The sequence below is a fragment of the Neofelis nebulosa genome, chromosome 5, assembly GCF_028018385.1.
Source record: "Neofelis nebulosa isolate mNeoNeb1 chromosome 5, mNeoNeb1.pri, whole genome shotgun sequence".
NCBI lineage: Eukaryota > Metazoa > Chordata > Mammalia > Carnivora > Felidae > Neofelis > Neofelis nebulosa.
In genome coordinates, this window is record NC_080786.1 from 156,988,928 (window position 1) to 157,013,210 (window position 24,283).

At 55.1% G+C, this 24,283-nt stretch overlaps 2 protein-coding genes across 2 annotated transcripts in view; one reads left to right on the plus strand and one right to left on the minus strand.

Annotated features, from left to right (window-relative positions):
- PDXK (pyridoxal kinase) overlaps positions 1-5,322 on the plus strand; it is a 31,333-nt gene extending 26,011 nt beyond the window's left edge. The window contains exon 11 of the mRNA XM_058732155.1: positions 246-5,322. Coding sequence (XP_058588138.1) covers positions 246-358 — 113 coding nt within the window. The 3' untranslated portion in view covers positions 359-5,322. The remainder of the gene's footprint in view (positions 1-245) is intronic.
- Positions 5,323-9,905: 4,583 nt separating this feature from the next.
- CSTB (cystatin B) lies at positions 9,906-12,756 on the minus strand. The gene is made up of 3 exons (XM_058732156.1): positions 12,600-12,756; positions 10,412-10,513; positions 9,906-10,258 (listed from the first exon to the last, which is right to left on the minus strand). Exons 1-3 carry the CDS (start codon positions 12,663-12,665, stop codon positions 10,130-10,132), a joined length of 297 nt encoding a protein of 98 aa, XP_058588139.1. The 5' UTR covers positions 12,666-12,756; the 3' UTR covers positions 9,906-10,129.
- Between the last annotated feature and the right edge of the window lie 11,527 nt (positions 12,757-24,283).

Consider the following 24,283-nt stretch of genomic DNA (forward strand, 5'->3'; position numbering starts at 1 on the left):
GGCAGGGGGACTGCACTGAGAGCAGAGCGGGGAGGAGACGGCAATGAGAGCGGAGGGGGGAGGCAGGAGGGAGGGAGCCGACAGCGGGGTCCCGAGGCTCCCTCCGCCTCTGCTAGCCTGCGGAGCTCGTGCCCCACACGGGAACCCCAGAGGGGACACGGACCGTCAGGGCTCAGGCGAGGGAAGGGGGCACGAAACTGGAGTGCCTTCTGGTCTGTCCCTGTCACCCATGCTTTGTCTTGCAGCCCAGGCAGGGGGAGGACTGAAGCCCAGCCCGGCGCAGCTGGAGCTGAGGATGGTCCAGAGCAAGAAGGACATCGAGAACCCGGAGATCGTGGTCCAGGCCGCGGTGCTGTGAGGGCCCGCGTGCCACCTCCTAACGCACAGCGTGTCGGTGTCTCCATCGTCGTCCCTGTGAAAATGTAGCATCTGCCTTAGAGCCGTGACCGAAACTTGATATTTTTTTCTTTCGTGAGTGTCCAGCCTCAACCGGTCTTAATTGTGAAAACGTGCTGGTCGTGCTTTTTAAAAGTCACAAAGCGATCACAGAAATCTGTAATTCTGGGAACCCAGCTCCCTGTCCCCCAGGGCTCCTGGGCCTCCCGGGAACCCTGCTCCCGTGGGCCCCCCGGCGGCGTCCCATCCCTGGCGGGCGAGGGCCGGGGAAAGTCCTGGAGTCTGTGCGTCCCTGAGAAAGAGTTGGGTTTTAACCATCCGCGTCTGGGCGAATCCTGCCAAATGCCTCTGTTGTCGTTGTGACCCGCCCCCCTTTGTTCCTGCTTGAGAAGTCTCGTTTGTGGCCTAGCTGTGGGGTAGGTCACCGGGGACTGCGTCACTGTGGGAACAGGTCGAGACCAGCTGGCCTGGACGCGCACCGGGGATGAGGAAGGGCTCCCGAGGCTGGAACAGCCCGTGGCGAGACTGGCCCGTTGTGTTCCTGCCGGAAACCTCACCCGGTCTGTGGCACGCCGGGTTACGTCTGCGCGCTTGCCACCCTTGGCTGGCGACAGATGCCTCGTGCCACGTGGTCGTGCAGAGACGGGTAGAGGGGCGTGGATACCATTGGCATATTTAACCCCACGAGCCAGTCACCCTGTGCACTCGCCCCTGCCCGCTCAGTCCTGCCTTCCGTGCCACCGGAAGCCGGGGTGCGCAAGGCCCCCTGAAAGGCAGCCACAGCTTGAGCCCCTTCTCCGAGGAGAGGGTGTTGGCAGATCGGGGGAGGGGCCGGGGCAGAGCGCCGGGCTCGCAGCTCTCAGACGCCTCGGGCTGCGACACCAGGCCGGGCATCTACTGCCCGGGGCACCCCCGGGCGTGGCTGCAAGCGAGGGTGCCCCTCTCCGCGCCGCCCTGGGGAGAGCAGAGGTCCGCCTCCCCCAGGAGCCTGCGGCCGGGAGGGGACAGAGCCTGCAGAGTGGGGGGGCCCCTCTCCGTCCCACAGGCGGGTCCTCTCCTGCAGCCTGCGCTCTCCTCTGCAGCAGGGCCAGTGTCCCCAGGATCCACTGCCACCTCCTGGGCAGGGCGGTGTTCACTCTGTTGCAAACTCCCCGAAACAAAGAAATACCAGCGTCCGTGCCGTTCCGCCCGCTCTTCTTTCTTCCCAGTCTGTCCACATCCTGAGTGTCCGCTCTCGTGCGTTAGCACCGGGCAGCCCGTGCACGGGCCATGGTATCTCTCTGCGACGAGATGGTGGAAAGCCCTCCGTGAGGATACTGTGTGGGGCGTAGGGGCTTACTCTGTGTGTACCATGGCCTTGGGAACACTGCAGACGCTGATCCTCTGTTCTTTAAGTTTTATTTCAGGGGCTCAGGCTTCGTGTTACACTTGATGCTTTTACTTCCCCCAACTGTACATAGAACGATAGTTATTCCGCCCCTAAACTTCCCGTGAAACTGTGAGCTTTCTGGCTGGATCTCGGACTTTCTCATCCCAAGTTCCTCCGACCGAGAAGCCCCGACCGCTGGGAGTGGTGGGGTCTTGAGCCCTCTCCCCCCAGCAGCGGGACCCCGGCATCCCAAGAGCCCCTGCAGGGCGCGGGGCTCCCGCAGGAACCGCAGCAGCTTCTCCCGGCGAGCTGTGCTGGCCACGCGCTGCTGCTGAGCCCACTGCTATCCTGGGCGTGGTCCTGCGTAGACAAGCGGGCCCTGGCTGGTCTGTGCTTAGAATTTCCCACCCAGAGGTCAGCCGTGGTCACTAGCAGCGGTTTTTTCTTCCTTTCTTTTTTTTTTTTTTACATAGGTTGGGTCCAAATTAGAGTAAATCTTTGTTTTTACTTTCCATAGTTTAGTAACATGCAGAGTAATAATTATATATTTTAAAATGAGAAGTGTATCAGTCCTAAGTCGCCTGCTTATTACCAGAGGACAGATTTCAATATGGTTTTTCAAAGCTTCTGTAGGCCTTAAAGATGAATTACAAACTACTCTTTTTTTAAAACCATTTTCAGATCATTGCCAAGTCTTGCTAAGGTCATCGTGGTAATCTGCGTTATTCTTTAATGTATGTCAGCGATGGTAAAAATGACGCTTTGTTGTGCTGTTCTTGACCTTGTCGGAACCAATTTTGTAAATGTCGTCTAACTTTACAATGGACTGAGCCTGGTTTGGCGTGCTTTTCGTGTTCAGAACGGAGGCCAGGGCGCCCCGCCAGCAACATGATGCCTGAGTCCCCGTGTCGATGCAGAATCCCCCTCCTCCCCACCTTCATCGTCCAGGAAAGTAATGCTGTGTGATGGAGCCCCCGAAGGGTGAATCCTTGCCTCTGGGGAGCAGGCAGGTGGGGCAGGGCCAGGCGGGCGGGGCCCTGGCCTCACTGGGTGTCCCAAGGCCACTCCTGACTGCCATTCCCTCCTTGCTGGACCTCACGTTCACTGCTAGTTGAAATGTACAGTAAAGGAGGTGACAGCGTTCTAGCTGTTGGACCTGCGCTGTGAGCACGCCCCCTCCTTTATCCCTCCTGCCCTTCGATGGGACCACCTGCCCCAGGGCATCGGGGCTGCGTCTGCCTGAATCACAGGCACCTGTGAGCACTTTGGATTCCGGCACCAGGATAACCAGAATCTCTGTCTTCCTTCTCTGCCCCCCAGCAGGTCGCTGGGGTCTCCTTGCACATGTCCCCATGGGACAGGGTTTCTGTAGGAAGCCCCCACCCTAGCACCTGCCTGGGCCGGAAGGCAGGGAAGGAAGTTTGAGTGGGCAGAGGGGCGAGTGTGCAGGCCAGGATGCTGTGAGTGGGGTCCTGGCTGTCTGAGTCTCATGGGAGCCGCGGGGCCCCCAGACGCCACTCTGCCCCCAGAGGGGCGTCGTCACCAAGCCCACCCGTGTTCATTCCACACCAGCTCCTGCCGACCGGCTGCAGGTGATTTCTCTCATCCCGTCACTCCGTGAACTGTTTACATTAGGACTTCCTTCAGAGCCGGCTCCCGTGTGCTCAGAGGGAACACATTAGATGCCTGCGCCGGGTGGGCACTCAGAAGGACCCCCATCCCTGGGAGGGCAGCTCTGGGAGCCCAGGAGACCTCCCACTTCATTTCTGCCCCGAGGGTGCTGGTCAGGCTGGACCCTCAAAGCACAGTGACCCAAGTGCACACATGTGGCCAGGGAGCTGGTGTTGTGCGTGTGTGTGTGTGTGTGTGTGTGTGTGTGTGTGTGTGTGTGCTGCAGTCGCTTTGTGGCAGGGGCGGTCGGGTGGTCAGGGGGCCTTTGAGGGTGGAAAGTGTCAAGAACCTTGAGTGCTTGTTTATAGAGCCCCCTCCACCCCCCTCACCCCCCCCCCCCAGGTTGCAGAATCCAGCCCTGCACTTCCACCCTCTGCCGGCAGGGGGCGGGGCAGACCCCAGCCCGGAGCTTGCACTCGTCGCCACCCTGTGGCGTAGTGCACGGGGCTCTAGTGCTAGTGACACAGGCACTGGGCCTCGGGGTCTGTGTCCCAGGCTGGCCTCAGTGCTGCCCCATGGTGGCCAGGTTCCTAAAATCCCGGGCTTCCGGTGCATGAGTCTCTCCGTGGACTTCTGCAGGTGATTCTCGGTGCAGGACGTTTCCTGTCTTACTGAGGGGAGACTCTGACCAAAGCACAGGGTCTTACAAACCACATTCCTGCCTGTCTTAAGAGGTCGTGCTCACAGACACCACCCACCACATGTTCTTTTGCTTAAGACGGAGTTTAACGAGTTAACTTTAGTTCTGACTTCGAGAATATTTCCAAGCTTTGTATGAATGGAAAGTTCTTCCTAGAATTTTCTCTTTAAATTCTGGCAGAGTAAACAGCTGTTCTAGAAGCTTTCCCGCTGTCCCAGCAGAGCCGAGCCCTGTGCTCGGGGCAGGCCACTTGGTTCGGTCGCTGAACCCTGGCTGCAGATGAGCCCTGGGTGGGGCAGCCCCCACACCACGGTGGGCAAGTTTCCACCTTCTGCCTCCGGAAGCCCATTCTGGTGGGAAGAGACTTCCTGAAGCCCCTGACCACTCCCTGTCCCGGCCGTCCCTCGTTGCCCTGCAGGTGTCCTGGGGAGCCGGATGGCAAGGGTGCAGCAGAATGGGGCTGACGGTGAGGGGGGCCTAGCACCCTCCGTCTGCTCCGCGGAGCCCGGCGGTCTGGGGAGGGAGCGGGGCGCACCCCGCCCCACACCGTTCCGAGCTGTGGGACAGGGCCTCTGGCTTCAGAGAGCCACTACATTTCGTTTCTCGTGCAGGACTCGGCTCCCGGCATGAGGGGGTGAGTGCGGCGGGGCGGGGGAGGGGGGCAGAAAGGGAGAATTGGCGGGCTTGGCAGCGGCCTTCAGGACATCCCAGAGAGCACAGGTGGGGAGCGAAAGGTGCCTGGGTGCACCCCGCAAAGCGTGTGGGCCTGTTGTCCTGACGGGTAGCACAGATGTTCCTGTTTGGGGAACTGAAAGTGAATTCCTAACGTACAACGTGTAGGCTCCAAGGTGAAGAGTGTGTGGATGTGTTTTGAGTGCTTTCGGCTTTACAGCTGCATACTTTCTGATGTCGAATTTTAGTTGGGATTCCAGCCAATGACTGCACGACTGGGCGGACAGGAGGGTTGAGGTGCTGACACAGAGCCCAGCGGGGGCTGGCCTGGGCCTTCCTGGAAATTAACTCAGACTGTGGAGGCCGTGTGACCCCCTCGGGTCGGAGCACGTTGCCCCTGGGGCCCGGCTGCGGGGGAGGGCCAGGGGGTGGTTTCTCCAGTGCTGGGGTCTCCAGCCCTCCGTCCTGTGGTCCTGTGCACGTGTTTGTAAAGTCCCTGTCAGCGCTGTAGAGGCCGTGTCTGTGTGCTGGTCCTACTGACTTATGATTATCCGTAAATAAATCTTTTTCTGGCCATGGTGTTGAAGTGCAATGATTCCTCCCGCCTCAGGAACCCCCCGTTAATTATCCCCTGGTACCCGAAGCCCCTGCTACCAGCCAGCCGGCCCAGCATGGGAGCTGAAAAGCATGGGAGCTGAGGCCGTAAACACGTATGTCTTAAGGGAAAGAGCTTGCCCAACCCACCCACGGTGGCCCAGGTCCCCTTGTCCCACCCACTCTGTTCTGTGCCCTGGGGGCTGGCCTCTAAGCTCCTCCTGCGGGCAGGGATCCCAGGAGGGTGGGTTCCCTTTCTCAGGCCCCGCCCCCAGCCCCGCTAGAGTCCAAGGACCAGCCTCATCCCTGATGGATGTCACTGCTCCTGGGTCTCAATCCCTTCACACCTGGGTGGTGACAGCCGGTCCTACAGGCCGGGCAGGTACTGTGCTCCCGCTGTGATTCACCCACACCTTTGTGAGTAGCTCCCCAGGCAGTCTCCAGAATGCCAGGCCCCTTGCCCTGGAAGGAAAAGCAGGAGAAGGGTGGGAGAGAACGAGGGATCTGCTTCATGTCTGGAACACCTTGAACTCCGCCTCTCCACCCCTCTGCTGACTCCTGTGCCCCTCAGCTGGCCCGCAAGGCCCTCCTGGTGGACGACCCTTTGTGGCTGCTGTGGCACACTTCCACAAATGCAGTGGCTTAAAGCGACTCTGGAGATCAGACTTGTACAAATAGGTGGGCGGGGCTGGGTCCTCTGGAAGGTTCCAGGGAGAATGTGCCCAGCCTCTTCCAGACTTTAGAGGGGCCCTCATGACTTCACAGCCGTGGTGTGGCTTCAGTCTGACCCCGACCCCTGCCTCTTCTTCTGAGGACCCCGGGATGACATTGGGGCCCCAGACAGTCCGGGATCACCTCTCCAGCTCCAGACCCTTAGCTTAATCACATCTGACAAGTCCCCTTGCCCTGTGAGATAACATCCACAGGCTCCGGGCACTGGGCCAGGGATATCCCGGGGGGGACATTATTCAACCCACTGCCTCCTGTGATGGGGATGGGGATGAAGCCCAGTGAGTCCCGACACGGTCACCTTTCCCTCTCTGATACTCCGCATGAGATGTCCAGCAGAGGACACACATGGCCTTGAACCTCAACCATCAGGAGGATTCCTGCCGCAGACGTCCCCTGGGGAGGGCGGGAAGCCTGGCCTCAGGTGCAGGCCCCACCCTGGAGACCACACCGGCAGGGGCTCCCTCAGGCTGCATTCCTGGAAGGGAGCCCGGGCCCCACCCTTGCACTAAGTGGTACGGGGGAGGGGGTGCCCTCTCAAGGGGCAGGTAAGAACAGGAAAAGGGACAAGGCAGGGAGAGGGGGGAGAAGATGCATGGCAGCGTGTGACCTAGCTGGCCAAGTGGTCAAGCGGGGCATCTCTCCAGTCTTCTCCAATTGGTCGAAGTTCACCCCACAGGGGCGGGCACCCCTGGGTTTTTGAGGTGTGCTGCCTGGCCTGGGGCAGGTGTGGGCCCCACTGGGTTGGGCGCTGGAGCAGAGCCGCTATGGCAGAGGCCAGGGCAGGTCGGGACGGACGAGGCGAGGGGGGCCCAGTCCCAGGCCCTGCGGAGGTGAGCCGAGAAAGCCCCGAGTTAGAGAAGAATTACAGCCTCCTGCGTTATCTGGTCACTTTGTCAACTGCCTGCCCGGTGCCAGCCACTGGAGACTCCGTGCCCATGGCCAGGTCGGGGAAGTGAATGACCGAAATATCCGCACCAGTAATCCGGGCTCACAGACCAACGTGCGGGGGAGCGCCAGCGGGAAGGGTGCGTGCCGTGTAGTCCCGAGAGGTCTCCCGGGTGTCTGCGAAGGGCTTGTACCTGTTTGCATTCCCGGTCCCGGCCCGCAGTCCGGGTTAGCAGGTCCGGACGTTTGACTGTGGGGCAGGACAGAGACGGGCACCCAACGTGGTTTCGCTCTGCTCTTCTCATTGTGTGGACGTGTTACCGATTGTCGTGGCTGTTCAGGTCTTTGCCCATTTCACTATAGAATTTTTCATCCTTTGCCCCGCTTTTTTTTTTTTTTTTTAATTTTTTTTCAACATTTTTTATTTATTTTTGGGACAGAGAGAGACAGAGCATGAACGGGGGAGGGGCAGAGAGAGAGGGAGACACAGAATCGGAAACAGGCTCCAGGCTCCGAGCCATCAGCCCAGAGCCTGACGCGGGGCTCGAACTCACGGACCGCGAGATCGTGACCTGGCTGAAGTCGGACGCTTAACCGACTGCGCCACCCAGGCGCCCCTGCCCCGCTTTTTTTTTGAGAGCAAGAGAGCGAGCGAGTGCGCATACGGGAGCGGGGGAGGGGGGCCCTTGCTAAGCGTTCCTCTTCCACTCACCCCCGAGTGTTGTGTTTCTCCAGGACCCAGAAGGCTGCTACAGGGACCGGTCCCACCGCTGGGAGTCAGACCCCAGTCCTCATGCTCCCCGGGTGGGACCAAGCACCCTCTCCTCGGGCCAGCAGGGGGGCACCTTTCCCCGCTGCCCTCAGCTGAGGCTCCTCTCCTCCGCCCGGGATTCTCGGCGAATGTCACTCTTCCCAAGGCCTGACCCCGCGCCCCCACTCGGGCTGAACAGGTCAGTGCGCCGTGCATGCCCTGCTTCTGCCCTGGCAGAGCCTCCCCAGCTCGGAGCACACCCCGCAGCACCCGGTCTCGGAGTGCTCCCAGAACCCGGTGCCGGCACAGATCCAGCCAGCCGACTCACAAGGGAGCAGACGCACGTTGGCCTAGAGATAGAGGAACAGATAACTGACGTCACTTGTGCATTGGACACAATCTTTGGTGTCACTAATCCATCATTACCAGGTGGGGTGCCTCGGAGGCCCTAACAGAGCTGCCCGGAAATGGCATTAATGCACATTTTCTGACCTTGCAAAAGCAGGGCCGTGGCTCCAGCATACAAGGGCTGAAAAAAAAACTAGAATTCTAGGGGCACCTGGGTGGCTCAGACGGCGTCCGACTCTTGACTTCAGCCCAGATCATGACCTCATGGTTCGTGCCCCGCACTGGGGCCTGCTTGGGGTTCTCTCTCTCTCTGCCCCTCCCCACTTGCTATTTTTCTCAAAATCCGTACGAAAAAATTTAAAAAATTAAAATTCTAGAGGAACGGGTGAGTTTCTCTACAGTCTGGGTCTGGAGACAGGCTTTTAATCTAGGACTCAAAACAAATTACAACTTGGAGAAAATATTGCTAATGTACATTGCTAATATATCAATAGCTCTTACAAGTGGGGGGAGGGGCACCTGGGTGGCTCAGCTGGTTAAGCCCCAAGACTCTCGATTTTTGGATCAGGTCGTGATCTCAAGGTTCATGGGATTGAGCTCCGCATCGGGCTCTGTGCTGACACCGTGGAGCCTGCTTGGGGTTCTCTCTCCTCTCTCTCTGTTAGGTCTTCATTTCAACCCCAAATCGCTTCACTGCCAAGAACAAGAGCCTGTTGGGAAAGCTCTTCATTCTTCTAGTTCAAGAACAGAGATTGGGACACACACAGCTGGCATTAAGGTGTTCTTCTTGCCACTTAAATTTTTTTTTAATGTTTATTTATTTTTGAGAGCAGAGGGAGGGGCAGAGAGAGAGGGAGACACAGAATCAGAAGCAGGCTCCAGGCTCTGAGCGGTCAGCACAGAGCCCGACGCGGGGCTCGAACCCACGAACCGTGAGATCACGACCTGAGCCGAAGTCGGACGCCCAACCGACTGAGCCCCCCCGGGCGCCCCTCTTCTTGCCGCTTTCAACCTGCCTGCTCACCCTGCGACCCTGGTGTGCTCTTCCTTCCCTCGCGATCTGGACAGCCCGCGCCTTGCACTGCCGACCCGGCACCAAGCGCCACACGCCGCCGATGCAGAGTGGTGTGGTGATCTGACACCAACTTGAACCCTCGGGGACGGTTTTCTGCCATGACCTGAACCACACAGACGTCTCAGCCCCTACTCTTGCAACGATGCGCGTGCTCTTTATCTGCAAAACAGACACAGGGCAAACCACCGCGCTGCCTTCGCTCATGGCGGGGACCCTGTGTCGAACACCGGAGATGTGCCGTTGCCCAGATGCTCAGAGGCTAAGTTCAAGAACCCTTCCAGGTGGATGGTGCTCAGCGAGGCCTCACAACTATTCTACACGTACACGTACACCTATGGCGTCCTCTGCACATGCGGATGTATTTCCACTGGGGTGTGAGGGTGGTGTGTGAGCACGTCTAAGTACATCCAGAGCTGATGCTCTAGAATCAGATTTGCCCAAAGCCTTTTATTTTATGGGGGAGACTAAGGCCTGGAGACAGGACACGGTGGAAGCTAGCGTGGGGAGCTGTGGTTGGAGCACAGGCTCCTGGAGTCCTGGGTATACCATCCACTTGGCGGGGACCTTGAGCGACTCCCCCGGGGGGCAGCTCTGTAGGTAGAAGAGGCATCCGGCCAGCTCAGGCCAGTACGTGACCCAGGAGGGGCGCCACGTGGCACAGCGGTCACGTGGCCGTCAAACCACCACATCAGCACACCGCTCTCACACTTCCTGACGCTTCCACACGGGACTGGGGTTTCCGACGAAGCCAAAAGAATCCAAAACGAAGGAATAAATTTGCCAAGACTTAAAAATATGTATTGAAAAGAGAATATAAGCCCTCTTTGAAAGCAATTAAGATCGCTGGTTGGGTTGACTTTGTCTCTCCCAACACAAGTCAGAAGAGCTGCACGACACCCCGCCCCCACCCCCAGTGAAGAAATGGCACCCGTTTATGACCCCAGACGTGTCCACAGAGGACAGAACCACACGGACGGGCCATGCTCAGAGCGGGAACTAGAAATACGCCAGTTCGTCGTGCCTGGCTTTGTGGGTCTGATAGCTGGACAAGGCCAAGGGTTTGTTTTCGTGCGGGAGACTCTGAAACACTCGAATGTGCACAAACTCATCACCATCGACTTGAACCTGGAGACGGACAGAGAGGAGAGAGGCCAGTGAGGGGCAGGCCGGAGGACCTCTGACCCCAAGTGCCCCTGCTGGACCAGCCTGCACGAGGAGGGTCCCGGATAGGGGCGGGGCCCTGCCCCCCAACACCCCCCCCCCAAGGCTGACCCTCACCTTGATGAAGTAGTTCGTCCCTGCGACCACCTGGCTCCTGAACTCCACCGCCTTAAAGATAGTGTACTTCTTATTCTCCTGCTCCTCCAGCTGGGGCTTCACCTAGGGGAGGGGACAGTTACAAACGGGATTCCTGTACCCGCCCGTTCCAGATCTTCTCCAGCAAGAGCGTTCTTGAGAGCGGAGAGGGGCATTACACGGTCAGTTCTACCGACAGAGGGCAGAAAGCTCCTTAAATCTACCGACTCCCGCGACAGTGCTTGGGCAAGTCATTGGCCCTTCGTGTTCTAGGCATGGGTGATTTCAAAATTTCCATCATGACGCTATATACGAGTTGACGCCCCGTTTTCCTTTCCAGTTCACAGCCGAACAGTTTGACGAAGAGGCTGTATATAATTATTCCCTCTTAAAATTCTAAATTTTAAACTAAGTTCAGTCATAGATTTAAATTTCCCCTTCTATTCTAGAGAGATCATGACTGTCTTTGCTACTCCTCTCAGGAGGGCATTACAGCCTCCAAATATGTCCCCAGACACCGGAGGCGGCAGGCACAGGGCTTCGCAGGTAAAATGCCCTTGACTGCAGGTTTATTTTATTTTTAAATGTTTATTCATTTCTGAGAGAGAGAGAGAGAGAGAGAGAGAGAGAGAGAGGGGAAGGGGCGGGGGGAGGGGGCAGAGGCTCCAAAGCCAGCTCTGAGCTGACAGTCCGATGCGGGGCTCAAGCTCTCCAACAGCGAGATCGTGACCTGAGCTGAGGTCAGAAGTCACCCAGGTGCCCCTACTGCGTCTTAAGATGTAGAGCCTTCTGTGGGGCGCCTGGGTGGCTCAGTCGGTTGAGCGTCCGACTTCAGCTCAGGTCGTGATCTCGCGTTCCGTGAATTCGAGCCCCGCGTCGGGCTCCGTGCTGACAGCTTGGAGCCTGGAGCCTGCTTTGGATTCTGTAACTCCCTGGCTCTCGGTCCCTCTCCCCCTCATGCTGTCTCTTTCTCTCAAAAATAAATAAACGTTAAAAAAAAAAAAAAAAAGATGTAGAGCTTTTGGGGAGAAGTTGATCCTTATCTTACCTGTGCAACTCACAGTGCTCATTGCGCCAAGTGCCTTTCTCCGGGGCGGGGCTTACCTGTGTCTAAATACTCAGATACAGGAGCCCCCTTCTTTGTGCAAAACGCCACGCTAGGTCTGCAGGGAATGGACTCTGCTGACGGTTTACGAAACGGGGGGGGGGTGGTTCTGGGGGGTGAGTGACACCCCCACAACGGCCCAGGGCTTTGGGAGGGATTCACCTCTCTCTGTCTGCTTCAGGAGGGGCCGAAAGCTCCAGGCCGCTGGCAAAGAATGGAAAGAAAACCCAGGCGCCAGGTGGCAGAACAGGTAACGCGGCAGCCTCGACTGCCAGGCCCGGCCCCTCCCTACAGAGTGGGAGCTCATCGGTCCCAGGACTGACCAGGAGAAAGACGGGCTGGGCTGCAGCCAAGGGGGCACAGAGGCCCAAGGCCCAAGCGCCCAGGGCTGGTGGCGCTGCTCACGGGGCGGGGGCCGGCGCAGAAAGTCTTCTGACCCGGGGTCAGTCACAGATGCTCCCTTTGCGTGCCCCAGAGTGCTCCAGAAAGGAGGCAGCACCGGGTGCAGAGGTGGGGATTCCCCCTGCCCCTGTCCTCTTAGACACCTCCAGCAGACCGGCTGGCCAGCTCGGTGCCTGCCAGCAGCAACACCTCCGCCACAGGTCATTTTCACACCAAATTCAGGAGCAAATGACCTCACGCCCGCTCCAACTCCCCTGACCGGAGAGGACCCTCCGGTCCCGGCGAGGAGGGGCTGCGGGGGCAGGGCCGGGAGCCGCGGCCCAGGCGGGGCTCGCACAGCAGTCCCTGCGAATTCCTCATTTCACGGGTCTCGTGGGGCTGAGTCACCAGCCTGCACTGCGGTCGGGCGGTGGAGCCACCCGAGCGAGGCCCGGGGCGGCCGGGGGGCAGCGGGCTGGCGGCAGGGGAGGGGCGCCGAAGGAGCCGTTCGGGTGCTTCCGCCCGCTCTGGCCCCGACCGGCCCGCTCGGCGCACCCTCCTACCACCTGCCTGCGGCCGCAGAGGGGAAACCGAGGCGGGGCCCCGGGGACCCCAGGGGCAGGCTCGCACCCGCAGGCCTCGCAGCCGGGAGCGCCTTCCGGAGCCCCACCCGCTCCCTCCTACCTGGTCGGCGATGGCCTGGGTCTCGGCCGTGGCGGGCTGCGTGGCGGAGGGCCCCCCGCACATCATCCTGGCGGCGGGCGGAGGAGCTGCGGCCAGAGCGGAACCCCGACCCGAGGCGCCCGCTCCGCTTAAAGCAGGCGACGGTCACGTGACGCTAGGGGCGTGCGGGGGCGGGGCAGGGGGCGGTGCTGTGTGGGGCGGGGCGGGGCCTAGGGCCGGGGACAGGGGCGGTGCTGGAGGGGCGGGGGGCGGAGGCGAGGGCGGGGCTCGGCCGGTCGCCTACCTGCCCCTAGGGCGCGCGTCTCGCGGGCGACATCCTGGGTCCCCCACTGCCCGCCATGTGGGTGTGGTGTCGTCCTCCTCTGGCCGGTCAGGTTGGGGTGGGGGCTATCCTGCAGGGAGCAGTTGGGGGCAGGTCCCACATGGGGTTGGGGTGGGCTCTGTAGGGGACTGTGTGGAGTCTGCCCTGTACAGGGCAGGACGCAGCGTTGGAGGGGGGCGGGTGCGGGGAGCGGGTCACAGGCAGGTGGTTACCTGGACCTGAGATGACAGCTGCGGAAGGGCAGAGGGGAGAGAAGCTCGTACCCAGCCAGGACCTGCAGGAGCTGGGGACCGGGGCAGGAGGCTGCCGGGGCATCCCGGAGTCCAAGATCAGACCCTGCCCGGCCTCAGGCCCCTGTGCAGTCAACTATCCTGCACCCCTCATCTGCAAGGCCTGGCCCAGCACCCCACTTGTGCCGGCCACTCTGGAGGTCACCAGCCTGTGACCCAGAGGCACAATGGAGCACTCGTGTGTGTGTGTGTGTGTGTGTGTGTGTGTGTGTGTGTGTGTGTATGAGCAGAGGAGGCACAAAGCCATCCCAGGATGAGGAGGAGACGGCTGCCAGGGCTTCAGGCTGGGGGCGGGGGGGGGGGGTGGTCAGATCGAGGGCGTTAGGAAAGGGCTAGGCTGTGGCAGGATTTGGGTTCAGATTGGGCAGATTCAAGCACCCAGGGAAGGGAGGGGTCCCACACTCTATTTGGGGCAGGGGTGGGGGCCATACTAGGAGCTGACTGGACAGGATTGGTCTCTTAGAAAAGTCCAGGCCCTCCAGCCCTCTGGCCCAACCCTCAGTGAACACAGGCCTCTCCCATCACTGGGTGCTGACTGTGCAGGACCAGGCCCAGCCTTGCCTGCTTGTAGGCCCAACACAGAGCCCCAGCGGGAGTGGCTGGAAGCAGGTGTGTGGGGGAGACAAGCCTTTGTGATACCTGCCAGGGGCAGAACCTTGTTTGTAACTTCAGGAAAGGTGAAAGGTCAGGTGTGGTTGAACGGTAAGGGGAGAGGAAGGGGAGATCTGACAATTCATTCATAATTGCATGAATGTATGATGAGTCAGATTTGACTCCATAAAAATGGAAAACGGTTCTCCTGCCTTTTCCTATCCTGCAGCTCAGTGGGCTTTCCTCCTCACCCTCCTCCCCTCCTCCCCCTCCTCCCCCTCCTCCCCCTTCTCCCCTCCTATGCTGGATGGCATAGGACTAACTCCTGACAGCTCTGTCCCGTCTGTGGGAATAATACTCGTGACCAATCTCCAAGGGTTTTGAGTTTTATAAAGTTCTAAATGAGTTAATAAGTATAAAATGTTTTCAGCCCCAGGGCGAGTTGATAGTGTTCTTACTATCACTGTCTGTAATTAGTACACTAGCTTAAATCTCTCCCATAATTAGCATAACTTTTTCTATCCAAAGGCCCTGGAAAATGCTGACATTTATCTCTCATTCCTTGATGCCCCGGGTGCCCTTCTTGCTGGAGCCAGAGAAAAAGACCAAGTAGCAGGTCTCCTCACCCAGGGTCCTGGAGCTACTCCAGGGCCTTGGACATCACTTCAGCTTGAAATCTGTGAAGCCTCGCCTGTGAGGTTTCTGACTTTCCCAGCGTAAGGAAGCCAAAGTGTTCTTTTCTTAGCGTCTCAGGGTTCCTTCTTCCTCAGCAAGACACAGCTCCTTTGCCTTCCTCTTTGTGTTCTCAGGAGATCCACATGCCTGTTTCTGGAGCTAATCAGTTGCTTGTGTTCCCTCATGCAAAAATTTGTCATCAGAATCCATTGCTAATTAAATTCTAGCCCAAGAAATCCTAAGAAAGAGAGAAAGAAAGAAAGAAAGAAAGAAGAGAGAAAGAAAGAAAAAAGAAAGAAAGAGAGAGAAAGAAGGAAGAAAGAAATCACAGAAAGAAAAGGAAAGATGTAGCATTTACTCAACTAAGCATTTACCAGCTACCAGTTCAAATTTGCTAGCAAGGGAAATAATAGCGAAGGTAAACCCAAAAACAGGTGCAGCACTGTCCTGCCTCCCATCACAGGCCTGGCCACCTGGGGACGCTGCAAACCGAGTGGACTGTGGCTTTACTTCCAAGCTCCTTGAAGGGAGCCAGCCCCCAGCCCCTCTGGAGGGACGGAGGGAGCTGCAGGAAATTGAGACGCGTCCAGGGAGGGAACAGATATACGATCTTAGAAGGCCTTGCTGTAAGCTAATGCAGGCAGAGGGTTTCCTAAGTGGAGAAGCGTCAGCAGAATCAGAGGGAAGGCCGGGACCCAGGTGGGGGGTACGTCCGGTGCACCTGCCCTGGGCACGTGAGAGGCTCTCCTCTCACTAACCGCCTGTGTCTCTAGTGGGATCCCCGGCAGGCAGACAGGCAGCAATGATCTGTTCCTCACCTTCATACCTGTCACATAGGAAGCAATAAATAAATAACCGATTTTCATACACTTCTGTAAATTAAAAAAAAAAATAAAACCAGAGTTGGAGAACTCAATGCCAGGAATTAAGGAAAATTCCTGGACAGACAGAAAATTTAGAAAAATCTCCCTCCTAGAATTTAGAAGCAATGCAACGTCTAGCCGCCATCTATAGCAAGAGGCTGGGCAGGTGGGAGGAAGTGCTTCTAGAAAGGCATGGCCCCACTTCCCTGCTCTGGGCTCCACCGGCTGATTGCTGAAGCACCAGTCCCAGGCTTCTCCCTGGCAACCCCGGTTCCCGGCGGCTCAGTGGCGCCCGGGCGCCGTGGGATTGACGGATGTTCTCTGAGCCGTGAACAGTAGCCATCTCGGAGGGTGGGATACAAGTATTTAATAACTTAGTTCTCTGTGATTTTCTGTATTTTTCCAAAGTTTTATTTAAAATTTTTTTTTAACCTTTATTTATTTTTGAGACAGAGAGAGACAGAGCATGAACGGGGGAGGGTCAGAGAGAGGGAGACACAGAATCTGAAACGGGCTCCAGGCTCTGAGCGGTCGGCACAGAGCCTGACGTGGGGCTCGAACTCACGGACCGTGAGATCATGACCTGAGCCCAAGTCGGACGCTCAACCGACTGAGCCATCCAGGCACCCCCCAAAGTTTTATTTAAACAAATTTTGTTTTTAGAAAAAACGAATTGTTTTGTTTTGGAATACTGCATATTCTGGAGAACGTACCAATGCCACGGGGAAAAATGCTAGGTATGTTATTGAGAAGCAGTTTCAAAACTGTCAATAGAGTGTAGTTAATATAATTAGCAAGTTTTATTAATTAAATTAATATGCAATTGACAAAAGTCTCATGCACAGAAAAGAATAAGCAGATGTGTGCAAAGCTGTTCCTTTAGATCATGAGACTATGTCTGGCTCCTTCCTCTAACCTTATTTCCCTAATTTTCTATAACAAAAAATTGAGAGCATACACAGGAGGAAGATGCATACGTATGAAACAGGGGTGAATGAGTTTGAGTCCGGAGAGCAGGTCTGTGGGCAGCAGGCGTGGGGCTCCGGTGAGGGGGGGGGGGGGCGGGTCTGGGAGGAGGGGGCTGGGCTGTGACAGTATCTAGAGCCAGTTCGCTGTCTAACTGGCCAGGCCCAGAGCAAAGTGAATCTTTGGGCCCCTTGTTCAGAAAATATGAAGAATTTGGGGTGCCTGGGTGGCTTAGTCAGTTAAGCATCTGACTTCAGCTCGGGTCATGATCTCACAGTTGGTGAGTTCGAGCCCGGCATCAGGCTCTGTGCTGACAGCTCAGAGCCTGGAGCCTGCTTCGGATTCTGTGTCTCCCCCTCTCTCTGCCCCTCCCCTGCGTGCTCTGTCTCAAAAATAAACATAAAAACATATGAAGAATTTCAAGGTGGCAGCAGCAGAGCCACACCAGCCCTCCTGAGGATGTGGGTCCCCTGGAGGGCACACACACGGATCACCTGTGGAGCAGTCCCAGCTAGGATGCGAGACTCTCACGGGCTGGGCACCACGGGCCAGCCTGGACGTATCCTTTGCCTTGTCTCTTACGGGCTCTGGGCTGAAGGATAACTTGCGAGCCAATTTGCTCGCAAGTAACATGGCAAAAATCACGCCTCCCTAGAAGCATTGCTTTAAGGTTTACGAAGGGTGTGCATAAAGTCTTAGGCGCCTACTAGTCGGCCTTTAGATGGCAGTGACTATTATTTCTCTTATCTTCTTTGCCCCTTTTGCGGTGAGATGGCTAGCAGCTCCCTGAAAGTCACGTGCACCGGAAACTGGCAGTGTGATGTTAATTTGGAGATAGGGTCTTCCCAGATGTCGTTAGTTAAGAGAGATTCCTAGTGGATCAGGGAGGGTGGGCCCTACATCCAGTGACTGTCCTTGTAAGAAAACAAGAAGACACAGAGAGACAGATGGAGGAACAGCACGGGGGAGAAACAGCTGCACAGGGGAGGGGCCACACGATGCGGAAGGCGGGGCTTGCAGCAGTACAGCGACGAGCCACGGCCAGGAGCCTGGGAGAGGCAGGAAGGATCCTCCCCTGGAGTCTTCCAGGGGGCCATGGCCCTGCCGACCCCCGGATTTCAGACTTCTGGCCTCCAGCTTATGGCGCCTCGTTCTGGCGGCCCCGGGGAACTGATTCACCTTCCCTGCACGTCATGCACACGCTTCCTAGTGTTGCATCCACACGACTCCTGAAACAGAATGCTACGGGCACCAGTGACAGTTGCAACAAAGTTTATGACAATGAGAGGCAAGGCCGACCGATCGGGACCAACACTCTGGATAAGAGTGTGGCCTCGAACAGCCGGGGTACAGAGTTTTTAAAGCCGATCGCATCGTTTTATCATTATCTGGGAACAGAACAGAGAAACAGTTGCCAGATGAGAGTCAGAAACGGTTATCGAATGAGGTGATTATTTTCGACTTTCTGCCGCTAAGTTGCAACCGGTGGATCTCCTTGCCCTTGTCTCTGATGCTCTTTTTTGAGGTTCTGTTTCCTTCATTGGTAAAGCCTGATTCACAAGAGTATGGAGTATGATTTACAAGAGTAAAAGCAAGGTTGTTATCTTTTGACCTTCAGCGTCAGAACAAAGTTGTTATCTTTCAAGCTAAGCGTTAGCCCTACAGTACAATTTAACCCTTACACTAGCACAGATGCACGAACACGCTTCACAGATGTCACACACACGCTCCAGGGCCTGTCTGTTTCCATCAAGTTGAGCTTGGAGTTGAAAGACCAAGACTTAGGAACACACACACGATCCACGAACACTGGTTTTTCTATGTTCTAGAAAACAAAACACAAGCGGGACAAGGATGAGAAGTGGGTCCACGTGATATTGCATGGCAATGTAATGGTCCTCATTATTTGTGGAACACACAAGCACACTCCTGTTGCTAATTTGTACCCAGTGAGGTGTTCACAGCTCTTCTTACACAGTCACCACCTGACCCTGTGCTGGGTGTGGGCAGATAGACAGACGGGGCTCTGCCTCTGCAGGCAGACCTCATGCGGTACTGTGTATAGAAGTTGGAAAACATCTGTTCCCCGAATTCCCATCAGGCTTTCTTTTTTTTCTTTTTCTAATATTTAAAACTTTTTTACACTGAAATAATTTTAGGGTCCAAAAACTGTATAGTTTCTGTAAACCCCGCATGCAGTTTCCCTAAGTGTTGGCACTGTACCTAAGCAGAAATAGCAGTTATCAGAAGCAGGAAATAACTGTTGGTTTACAGCAAACAAGCTGACCCACAGAATTGACTCATTCACCATTGTCCCCATGAAGTTATCTTTCTGATCCAAGTTCCTCCTACATGGGCGGGGGGGGGGGGGGGCACTCAGCTCTTAGACCTTTGTCTTTCAGGACCTTGATACTTTTTCCTCTAAAAAAATTTTTTTTAATGTTGATTTATTTTGAGAGAGACAGAGCACGAGTGGGGGACGGGCAGAGAGAGAGGGAGACACAGAATCCGAAGCAGGAGCCAGGTTCCGAGCTGTCAGCACAGAGCCCGATGCGGGCTCAAAGTCACGAGCTGTGAGATCATGACCTGTGCGGAAGCCGGACGCTCAACTGACTGAGCCACCCAGGCGCCCCAGGGCCCTGATACTTTTAGAGTATAGATGCCCTTTTTTGAGGACTGATCCTCATCGGGGCCTGGCAGACATTTCCTCATGATCAGGTTGAGGTTATGCATTTTGAGCAGGAATACCACTGTGGGTACAAGATAAACAAAACGTTAGAATCTCTAAAAGAAAGAAAGAGAGTTTTCTTTGAACCAGGGTTAGGACAGCTGTCTGGAAAACACGGTCTTCACAGGGAGGGAAGTGCTCCGGAGAATGAATAGTTTTTACCAGAATTATACGCTTTTTTAAAATGTTTATCCTGAGAGAGCGAGAGCACCTGAGGGAGGGTAGGGCAGAGAGAGAGAGGGAGAGGGAGAGAGACAGAGAGAGGGAGAGAGAGAATCCCAAGCAGGCTGTGCACTGTCAGCACAGAGCCTGATGTGGGGCTCGATCTCACAAACTGTGAGATCATGATCTGGGCCGAAATCAAGAGTTGGAGGCTTAACCGATGGAGCCCCCCAGGTGCCCCCACATTTGTATACTTTTTGACATCCTGTGAAAGCTCGGGAGATCGTAGAGCCGCGTGTAGGCAGGAGTCACGGGTTTTGTCATAAAGGAACGTGGGGAGCAGGAAAGTTGATCAGTATGTCAAGGACGAGATGGTCTTCCTCTAGCGTAGTCATTCCCAGAGCAGGCGCCCGGTGCAGGGGCGGCGGGCTGTAAATCAGGCTCTGGGTCCAAACACACTTTCCCTACAGTCGTGCTGACTGAGATATCTAAACTGGTCCCCCCTCGTAAATCAGGCCCTTAGAGGGTTCTTCTCTCATCACCACCAAAGTGATGCTGTGCCCCTTCAGTGCCTCTTAGGGAAGGTACCTGGTATCTGTGTGTTTCATCGCTGGTGACGTTGACTTCCATCCTGAATAAAGTTACCACTTTCCTATGAGACCATGCAAATATGGTCCCTATCATACTTTGCCTCTAATTTTAAGTATCCATTGCTGGTTCTTGCCTGCAATGCACAGCAAACTGAAAAGTTTCCTAAAGAGGGATAATTTTGCAATTAGGACAGAGCACATTTATTTTTTTGGTACACTGGTACACTGATGCAAACCTTTCATTAGATGCCAGCAGCTACTAGCTGTATATATGGTAAAGCCTATTTTAAAAATTATACATTGGTGCACTTCATTGCATGATGTTGGTGAAATTTCGCCTCACAAATACACTATGTGTTTATTAAGATTGTTCTTTTTGGGGTGCCTGGGTGGCTCAGTCGGTTGAGCATCTGGCTTCAGTTCACGTCATGATCTCATGGTTCATGGATTCGAGCCCCGCGTCAGGCTCTGTGCTGACAGCTCAGATTCTGTCGGATTCTGTGTCTCCCTCTCTCTCTCTCTGCCCCTCCCCTGCTCGTGCTCTGTCTCCCTCTGTCTTTCCAAATTGAATGCTAAAATTTTTCTTTAAAAATTGTCCTTTTCTTCAGGTTTGGCTGTCTCCTGCCTTCTGTCTGGATAGCGCATGGATGTGCGACTTCATTGACCAACCTTGTCTTGTTCATTGCGTCACTGTTTATCAATGGGACCCAAACAGCGGGTGGAAAAGCGCATTCTGATTCTAAAGCCAGTTTCTAAAATATTTCCCAACTTTTTTCATGGAAATATCCAAAAATAGAGACAGTTGGAAAAATACAGCACCACACACCTGTACTCCTGACCCCTCCTTTGCCAATGTCAGCCTTTGTTAACATTTTGCCACGTTTGTTTATGTACTACGCATGCTTATTTATTTATTGAATTAACTTCCAGATATCGCGACACTTCACTATGGTTCATGGCCCAAATCCATCACACCACCTGTTTTTTGTTTTTTGTTTTTTTTTTTTTTTAAGTAAGCTCTATGCCCAACGTGGGGCTCAAACTCACAACCCCAAGATCAAGAGTCACACGCTCCACCGACTGAGCCAGCCAGGCGCCCCACGTATCACCTGGTTTTGAAAATAAAGTTTTATTGGAACACAGCCATGCTCATCATTTACATGTCACCTATGGCTGCTTTTGCACCACAGTAGCAGTTGTCTGGCCCATAATTCTGAAAATATTTACCATCTTACAACTGTGTAGAAAAGAGTTGACTTAGGTCCTGACTGCTTTCCTTAGAACCTCCTGCTCATACGGTTGGCTGCTGTCTGGGAACGTGGATGTCAAGAGGGTTCCTACCACCATGTGATGAGAGTGCCTCACTGGGCCAAAACCATTTGCATCAACGATGGGCTCATTGACCTTAAAAATAAAACCATTATGTTACCAGCTAAAATGGGTTTATTCAGGAATAGCAGAGAATTACAACTGGGAACAAGCAAGCTACTAAAAACCCCACACGCTAGTCCAACAGAGGAGAGAAACTTTATTTCATGGGGAAGAAGGAGGAAATGGGAAGGGGCTGTTCTGAACAAAAGTCCATTAGAGAAAAGCCTGAGTTCATGGTGATGGTGATTTCGCATTAGCTGAATCGCACAGGTGGCCAATTCCTGGTGGGAGATATGCAAGCACATCTTCTCCTCTCGGGTCTGTAACTGACAGCTGTTCCTGTAATCGAAGTTGAGTGGTAGGGATCCCCTTTCTAGCTTCACGACTCCATTTGAGTGAGGTTTCCCTTTGCTAATTTTCACAGGCTTACGCTGAACACTTGCTTTCCCTCTGGGAGTCGGAATTTTGGTACAAGCCAGGCAGAGGGTTCCCATGTGATTAGCCCCTGGTAAAAGCCTTGGGTGCTGATCTCTGACCAGCTCCCTGGTAGATGACATCTCCCATGTGTGTCACAGCTCTTTGCTGGGGAATTAAGTGACTTCTGTGTGACCCCAGTGAGAAAAGCTTCTGGAAGCTTCCTCCTTGACTCACTTCACAAGCCTTTTCCCTGTGCTGATTTTGCTTTATATCCTTTTGCCATAATAAGTCATAGCCATGAATCCTCCTAGCAAATCAGGGAACCTGGGGGTAGTCTTGGGGTCCCTGGACACATAGCCCTTTAAAGAAAAAAGCTGCTGATGGGGCGCCTGGGTGACTCAGTCGGTTAAGCATCTGACTTTGCTCAGGTCATGATCTCATGGTCTGTGGGTTTAAGCCCGGCATCAGGCTCTGTGCTGACAGCTCAGAAACTGGAGCCTGCTTCGGATTCTGTGTCTCCTTCTCTCTCTGCCCCTCCCCCACTCACTCTCTGTCTCTCTCTCAAAAATAAATAAACATTAAAAAAAAAGAGAAAAAACCTGCTGAACCCCATTCTACATAAACATCAGTCACACCTGGAAAAACAAACAATTATTCTGTACTATAATCTAACATCTAGTCTGTATGCACGCTTTCCCAATTGTTTCCCAAGTGACCTTTTAACTTTTTCTTTGAACCAGGATCCAATCAAGACTTGCATGTTTCATTCCCCCATCCTTTATATATTCATTCATTCATTCCTTGTTTATGACATTAACTTTGTGAAGAGATCAGGGCAGCTGCCTGCAAACTGTCCCAGACCCGGGTTCCCGATTATTTTCTCGTGCACTGTGGGTGGCCTTCCTCTGTGTCCTGAAAGCAGGGGTGCGGACCTAAAGGCTGGGCAAGGTTTAGGCTAGACTGCGCCGCAAGTGATGCTGGTGTTAGCGAGCCCTCTTGCTCAACTGTAGTGGCCAACGGTTATTTCTTATTACGCTCTCTTGAGACATTGACAATGACCAAACCATCGTTAACGCCTGACCAGAAAAGCCCTGATAGCAACAGAATGCCTATAGAGGACCGCATGCAGCACGTCCCCTTCCCTGCCCACAACCAGGGGCTGAGCACATACTGAACCCCACCCGTGATTATGCACTCTCTGCCTGCTCTCTTGCACGTACCCCCTGAACCTCTCTCGAGAAAACTCTGGGTGTCCATCTTGCCAGCAGTGGAGAGGTGGGTTGGCGAAGCTCGAGCCTGCTGCGTCCCCTGGTTGCCGGCACCCAGAGTAAATTTCTACCTTTCTCTTTTCCAAACCCTCCTCTCTTGAGTGCTTGGCTTCTCTTGCAAGATGTTTATCCACGTTTGTTCGACAAACCCGGCCCTGAGCTGTGTTTCCACTTGTGCAGGCTCCTTGATTCCTGGGAGGGAGCAGTTGACCGGGCAGCGCCAGGGCTCCCCTTCCTTCTCTGAGTTACTGGCTGTGATAGACCCTTCGGCAACACTGGTACACGGTGCCCCAGTGGTGCCAGACACTTGGGGTGCGGCTGACACCTCCCCTCCCGGTGACATCTTTTTCCCTCCGTTGTTGCATTTTCGGATGACCTTTGCCTGCATCAACCGTTCATGAGGGGGCCTTAACGGGGTCTGCCTCCAATTCGACCACTCCTGTGTTTGCTCTCTGGCATCCTACGCCCACTGGCGGGGTTGTTGCATCCACACGACTCCTGAAACAGAATGCTACGGGCACCAGTGACAGTCACAACAAAGTTTATTACAATGAGAGGCAAGGCTGACCGATCAGGGCCAACACTCTTGGTAAGAGTGCGGCCCCGAACAGCCAGGGTACCGGGGTACAGAGTTTTTATAACCGATCACATCGTTTTATCATCACCTGGGAACAGAACAAAGAAAGTTTCCAGAAGAGTCAGAAACAGTTGCCTAATGAGGTATTTATTTTAGACTTTCTGCCTCTAGGTTGCAACCAGTGGATCTCGTTGACCCTGCCTCCGACGCTCTTTTTCTTTGAACTTTTGTTTCCTTAATTGGTGAGGCCTAATTTACAAGAGTATGAAGCTAGTTTACAAGAGTAAAGCGAGGCTGTTATCGCTTAACCTTCAGTGTCAACACCAAGCTGTTATTTTTCAAGCTAAGCGTTAGCCCTACACTACAATTTAACCCTTACAGGGTGAACTACAGCCCCCCAAAAGGCGGGCACACGCTTAACGACCTCTTCCTCTTTTTTTTTTTTTTAAAGTTATTTATTTATTTAGAGAGGGAGACAGAGCCCACGCGTGCGCAAGCAGGGGAGGGGCAGAGAGAGAGAAAGAGAGAGAGAGAGAAAGAGGGAAAGGCAGAGAACTGCAAGCCGACTCCACACTGCCAGCAAGGCGCCCCACGCAGGGCTCGACCTCACCCACGGTGAGATCACGACCTGAGCCTAGATGAAGACTCCTGACACTGACCCGACCGAGCCACCCAGGCGCCCCATAATGGTCTCTCTTTAACCCCGAGTGTCCAGGGTGAACGGCCACCCGCAGAACCAGCGAAGCGGCATCCGGGACCGGCCGCCAGGCGGCGGGAGCTCGCGCCCCCAGAGACGCCGGCGCGGCCGGGAGGCGTCACTCGCTCGCGCCGAGGGAGACGGGCGGGGCCGATGACGTCACGCGC